General features: G+C 39.8%; 1 protein-coding gene across 1 annotated transcript; it reads left to right on the top strand.

The window, feature by feature from the left end:
- Nucleotides 1–3,751: 3,751 nt before the first annotated feature.
- LOC125821648 (uncharacterized) lies at nucleotides 3,752–4,582 on the top strand. The gene is made up of 2 exons (XM_049501054.1): nucleotides 3,752–3,946; nucleotides 4,013–4,582. The coding sequence occupies exons 1-2, from the start codon at nucleotides 3,752–3,754 to the stop codon at nucleotides 4,580–4,582; spliced, it is 765 nt and encodes a 254-aa protein (XP_049357011.1).
- Nucleotides 4,583–5,179: the final 597 nt, after the last annotated feature.

Here is a 5,179-nt window from a genome sequence, read left to right as displayed (position 1 = left end):
ATGATGATCCTTATCTTGGTAAAATGCATAGTTTTCAACTAAATGTTCTCTTTATAGCATGTTTTAAGGTTTTTATGCATAGCTACCATACTTAGTGCATTTTTGTACTAACCCATATTTCTTCTAATTTTTTTTATAAGTGTAGGTCCCAGTTCTTGAGGTGGTGTCCTTCTTGCTTGAAGCTTGGATTGACTATTTGATGTGCCGTGAAATCTTGGCACATTTGATGATTGAAAACGTAGAATTGATACTAGAATCAAGTGTATTTATGTGGATATAATGTGTTTGGAAGTGTTTGTACAGGTGAAACAAGTGAAATGGAAGGAGGATAGTGAAGATGAAAATGCAAGCTGAAACCTGAAGTGCTGACAAATCAAGTGAAGATCACGAATACCTTTACGGGCCTTGAAGTTCAAGACGGATTGCGATAGTATCTGCGGTACAATTTCCAGTAGGCTACCATTGAAGACCCAAACTTGGAAAGTTCTAAGTGAAGACCACAGACACCTAGACGAGTCGTGATCTCTTCAACAGTCCGTGGTGTTGTCCGTGATGTAATTTCCAATGAGCAGGCTTTGAGAAGGTAACTTGTGGCAATGCTAAGTGAGGACCACGGGATAATTGACGGACCGTAATACCTTTGACAGGTCGTGATGTAGTTTGTAAAGTTGAATCAATGAAGGGCATTGGAAAGTTGAAGAGGGAATTCATCAAGTGAAGACCACGAACAACTACACGGACCGTGGTCATTGTCACGAGTCATGGTAGTGTCTATGGTGATGATACAGTGTAAAGGTCTTGAACAGACTATTTTGGGCGTATCCAAGTGAAGACCACGAAGGGCTTCACGGACTGTGAAGCCCTTGACGGGTCGTAAAAGTGGTCGTGAAGTGGCCGACAGTTCTGTCCTACTTCGAGTAGGACTTTTTAAAAACACTTTATTTGAATTAATTAGGTCATTTTTTCAGTTTTATCTTATATTATGGTGAACGCCGAACAAGTTTGCATTATTCTCAGTTTATGAATTTCGACTTTATCAATGAATCAAGTTCAAAGTTTGGATTTCTGGTTCTTGAATTATCGAATTGTCTTGTTGATCTTCTTATTCTTGTAGGTACTTTCTAAACATGTTTTCATTTTATATTTCTGAATGTTTACGTGAAATCATGATTGGATAAATACCACAACTGGAATTATGGGATCTATGACGTAAAATCAAAGTGTAATTCCGTAAAATGAGTGATAGGCGATTTATGTTTCCAATTTATAATCCAGCTTTCATTATTCACGTATTCTAATGAGTGCGCGCATTGGAGTAAGCCTCTATCTATTATATATTCGAGAGAAAAATAATAGTTAGGAAAAAGCTAAATTAATTGGAAGAAATGGAGTCAAAGTTTGACTTCGAGAGATAAGAATTTTAACACTATTGTAAAAGAGGGTAAAACTAGTGACACTCTGGGACTGAGAGGACTTGAGTGAACATTATCTGATTAGACTGAGAAGTATCAGATATATATAATTCATCTGCATTTTGTAGAGATAAATTGCCTAAAACTTAACTACTGAAGAACATTAGGTGTAACGTTATAAGGAACACAATCATGGTTTCTTTTAATCATTCAAACAACTTGAGAACTGAAAACTCTGTTAATTGTTAATCTGGATTTTGATTACAAATCTTAGTTACTAGAACATCACAACTAAACTCATTTTACTTTCCATAACTATTTCTTTAGGAAATAATAACGACATTTGAGTAAAACGCAACATTGAAATTATTTCTATAAAGAAATTCTCTGTGGGATCGACCTCAACTCACGTTGACTTCTATAAATTGACTTCGACCATATATATCTCTTAATTGAGGTGTAAGTTTGGACGTATCAAATTTTTGCACCGCTGCCAGGGAATTTAAATTTAGAACTATTTTACTAGCTTTTATTCTAAGTGTAGTTAGATTTCCAAAATTTACATCTTGTTTTTTGTCTGTGTCTCTTTCAGGTTAGTTCGACTGTGTATCCCAAATACCAGCAGTAAGGGAGCCCCATTAGTCCCATACGATCTAGAACTCTGAAAACAATCTGCAAAATGATGAACTTACAAGAACTTGAGGCACAGAGACAAAGATTTGGATTGGAAGCTGAAATCGTTGCAAGAGGTATTCCGCTAAATGTTGTGAACAACCAACCTAGGGTAGTGGGTGAAAACATAACAATGGATGGAATCATTCCTCCCGATCGCCAACCAATAGCTCCAAGGGGTAGACCATAGCCTCCAATTCACATGATGTATGAAGAGAATGACTTAGACTTGGATGGGGTTGGAGCCACTAGAGTGATAGTGTTACCTGCACTACCTCCAGGTGTTAAATTCACAATCACCAGCACTATGATTCAATTGCTGAATCTGAAAGGTATGTTCAACGGTGCAGGTGGTGATGATTCTAATAAACATCTGATAAACTTTATGGCGATCTGCAAATCGCAAGAAATTACTGGAGTTAGCCAAACAGCGATGAGATTGAGGTTGTTTCCATTGTCTCTTACTGGAGAGGCAATACATTAGTTGAATGAGATGCCTGATGACTTAATCAGGACTTGGATTGAACTGAAGGAAGCTTTCTTGGAACAATTCTTTTCAGAATGAAAAGAGCTACAGATGAAAGATGGGATAAGTGCTCATAAGCAGCTACCATGAGAAGCGATGCATGACACCTGGTAGAGATTCAACCAAAATCTGCATAAGTGTCCAAACCATGGTCTCACTGAGAGGCATCTAAAACAAATATTTTATAGATCCTTATATTATGTTACTAAATTGTTGCTGATGAAGTGTGTGGAGGATCATTTATGAGGAAGCCGTTCTCAGAGAGCATGCAACTTAGGGACGAGGTGTCAAAGAATAACAAGGCATGGTACACCAGGGATGCAGAAGTAGGAAATCTGGGGTACACATTTGAACTTTCAACTGAACAAAGGGAAAGAGAAGAAGAAAGGGATCAGGACATGGCACACATGAGGACCCAAACAGATCTACTTACTAAGAATATAATCTCAAAGTATGAAAAGGTAACAGGTATGAAGATAAGGATATCAATATAGGTAAGGAGGCTAATTACCTTGGCAACCAAGGAGTTTTCTGAAATTATAACTCCGGAAACCAGGGTTACAATTTGGGAAATGCAGGTCGAAACTACTCAAGGGAAGGACAGTATGATAGGCCAGCAAATAGAGAGCAGGGAAACTAGCAGAACAAAGATGGGTACAGAAATGATCGCAGTGGTGTCTATGTGCCCCCAGGTAATGGAGACCGGGCAAGTGGTAGTTCCAGCGGGTCTAAGTTGGAAGACATGCTTGCCAAGGTGCTCCCAAAAGTTGAATCAACTGATGCAGGGGTGAAGGAGATGAAAGGTGATTTCTCTAGTATGAGTCAACTGGTAGACTCTCACACCACCTCCATCAAGCAAATTGAGCAGCTGGGGCAACCTTCAGCCTCATTAAATCAAATGAAGAATAGGTCACTACAAAGTGACACGATCCAAAATCCTAAGAAGGACGGGCATTGCATGGATATCGCCACCAGGAGTGGTAAGATTCTTAATGACCCAATTTTTGTAGGTACTAAACATGAGCAGGTGTTGGTGCAAGATGGAATAGATGAGGATGAAGCTGAACAAGTAAATGACTTGGAGGATGCTCAACCAATACCAAAACCAGTAGGAGCAAAATAAAAAGAGGTTGAGGGAACTATGCCTTTACAGCAGATCCCAAGACCACCTCCTCATTTACCTCAAAGGCTTAAAAAGAAAGCCGAGGATGGGAAATTTAAGAAGATCATCACCATGCTGAGACAGCTGTCAGTAAACATACCATTGGTGGAAGTCCTAGAGCAGATGTCAGGATATGCCAAGTACATGAAAGACTTGGTTACCAAGAAGAGAGTTGTAAGTATTGATTTGACTAACCATGTTCATCACTGCAGTGCTATTGCTACTAGATCTCTGGTATAGAAGAAAGAGGATTCAGGTGCATTCATCATACCATGCACCATTGGGTCAATCAAATTTGCAAAGGGCTTGTGTGATTTAAGGGAAAATATAAGCATGATGTCGCTAGCCATCTACAAGCAACTGGGGTTAGGAGTTCCAAAACCCACAACAATAAAGTTGACGATGGCAGATAGGTTTGTGAAGCAGCATGTGGGCATCCTATATGATGTGCTCGTAAAGGTGGACACATTCATCTTTCCGGCAGACTTCGTGATCTTGGATTGCAAAGTGGATTTTGAGGTTCCCATTATTTTGGGAATACCATTTCTGGCCACAGGACGAGCATTGGTAGATGTTGAGAGAGGAGAACTGCAGTTCAGACTCAACAAAGAAGAGGTAAAGTTTAATATTTGCAGGTCAATGAAATACCCACATAACATGAATGTGGTGTCTACAATAGAGGTTTTTGATGAAGAAGAAATGGGAGTAACCATTGAGGAGAGGTTGGCTGTTGAAACCTTAGTTGTCGTGCTGATGAATATTGAAGCTGATTTCTGCTCTGACTATGTAGAGACCATGAATGCGTTGTAAGGAATGGGCGCACACTCTTATGCTCCAAAGAAATTAGACATGGATTACAAAAATAGGCCAAGCCCTTCCGCAAAACCATCCATTGAGGTGCCACCTATGTTGGAACTGAAACAGTTACTCAACCACCTGAGGTATGTATTTTTGGGCAGTAACAACACTTTACCTGTGATTTTTGCTGCAGATTTGAATGATGAACAGGTCCAAGCTGTTATAAAAGTGTTGGTAAGGTACAAAAGATCTATCGGGTGGACCATTGCTGACATCATCGGATACCTCCGGGTATATGCACCTATAAGATCCAACTTAAAGAGGACTGCAGCCCAAGCATTGAACATCAGCGGAGGTTAAACCCTCATATGCAAGAGGTGGTTAAAAAAGAGATCATCAAGTGGTTATATGCTGGGGTGGTGTACCCTATTTCTGACAGTCACTAGGTCAGCCTAGTGCAATGTGTGCCCAAAAAGGGTGGTATGACTGTGGTTGCAAATGCAAAGAACGAGTTGGTCCCATAAAAACTAGTCACTGGATGGTGAGTATGCATGGACTACATGAAGTTGAACAAGTGGACCGTGAAGGATCACTTCCCGATGCCTTTCA

Source organism: Solanum verrucosum, unplaced genomic scaffold (assembly GCF_900185275.1).
Source record: "Solanum verrucosum unplaced genomic scaffold, falcon-dt-bn FXZP01000212.1, whole genome shotgun sequence".
NCBI lineage: Eukaryota > Viridiplantae > Streptophyta > Magnoliopsida > Solanales > Solanaceae > Solanum > Solanum verrucosum.
Note: the sequence above shows the minus strand (reverse complement) of the source record. Positions and strands in the feature narration are given on the sequence as shown.

Excerpts from the sequence above, each read along its gene's own strand:
- LOC125821648 (XM_049501054.1), top strand. The coding sequence starts at position 3,752 with ATGCCTTTACAGCAGATCCCAAGACCACCTCCTCATTTACCTCAAAGG. Across the intron at positions 3,947-4,012 it reads TGGTTACCAAGAAGAGAGTT|AAGAAAGAGGATTCAGGTGC; the intron begins GTAAGTATTGAT and ends TCTCTGGTATAG.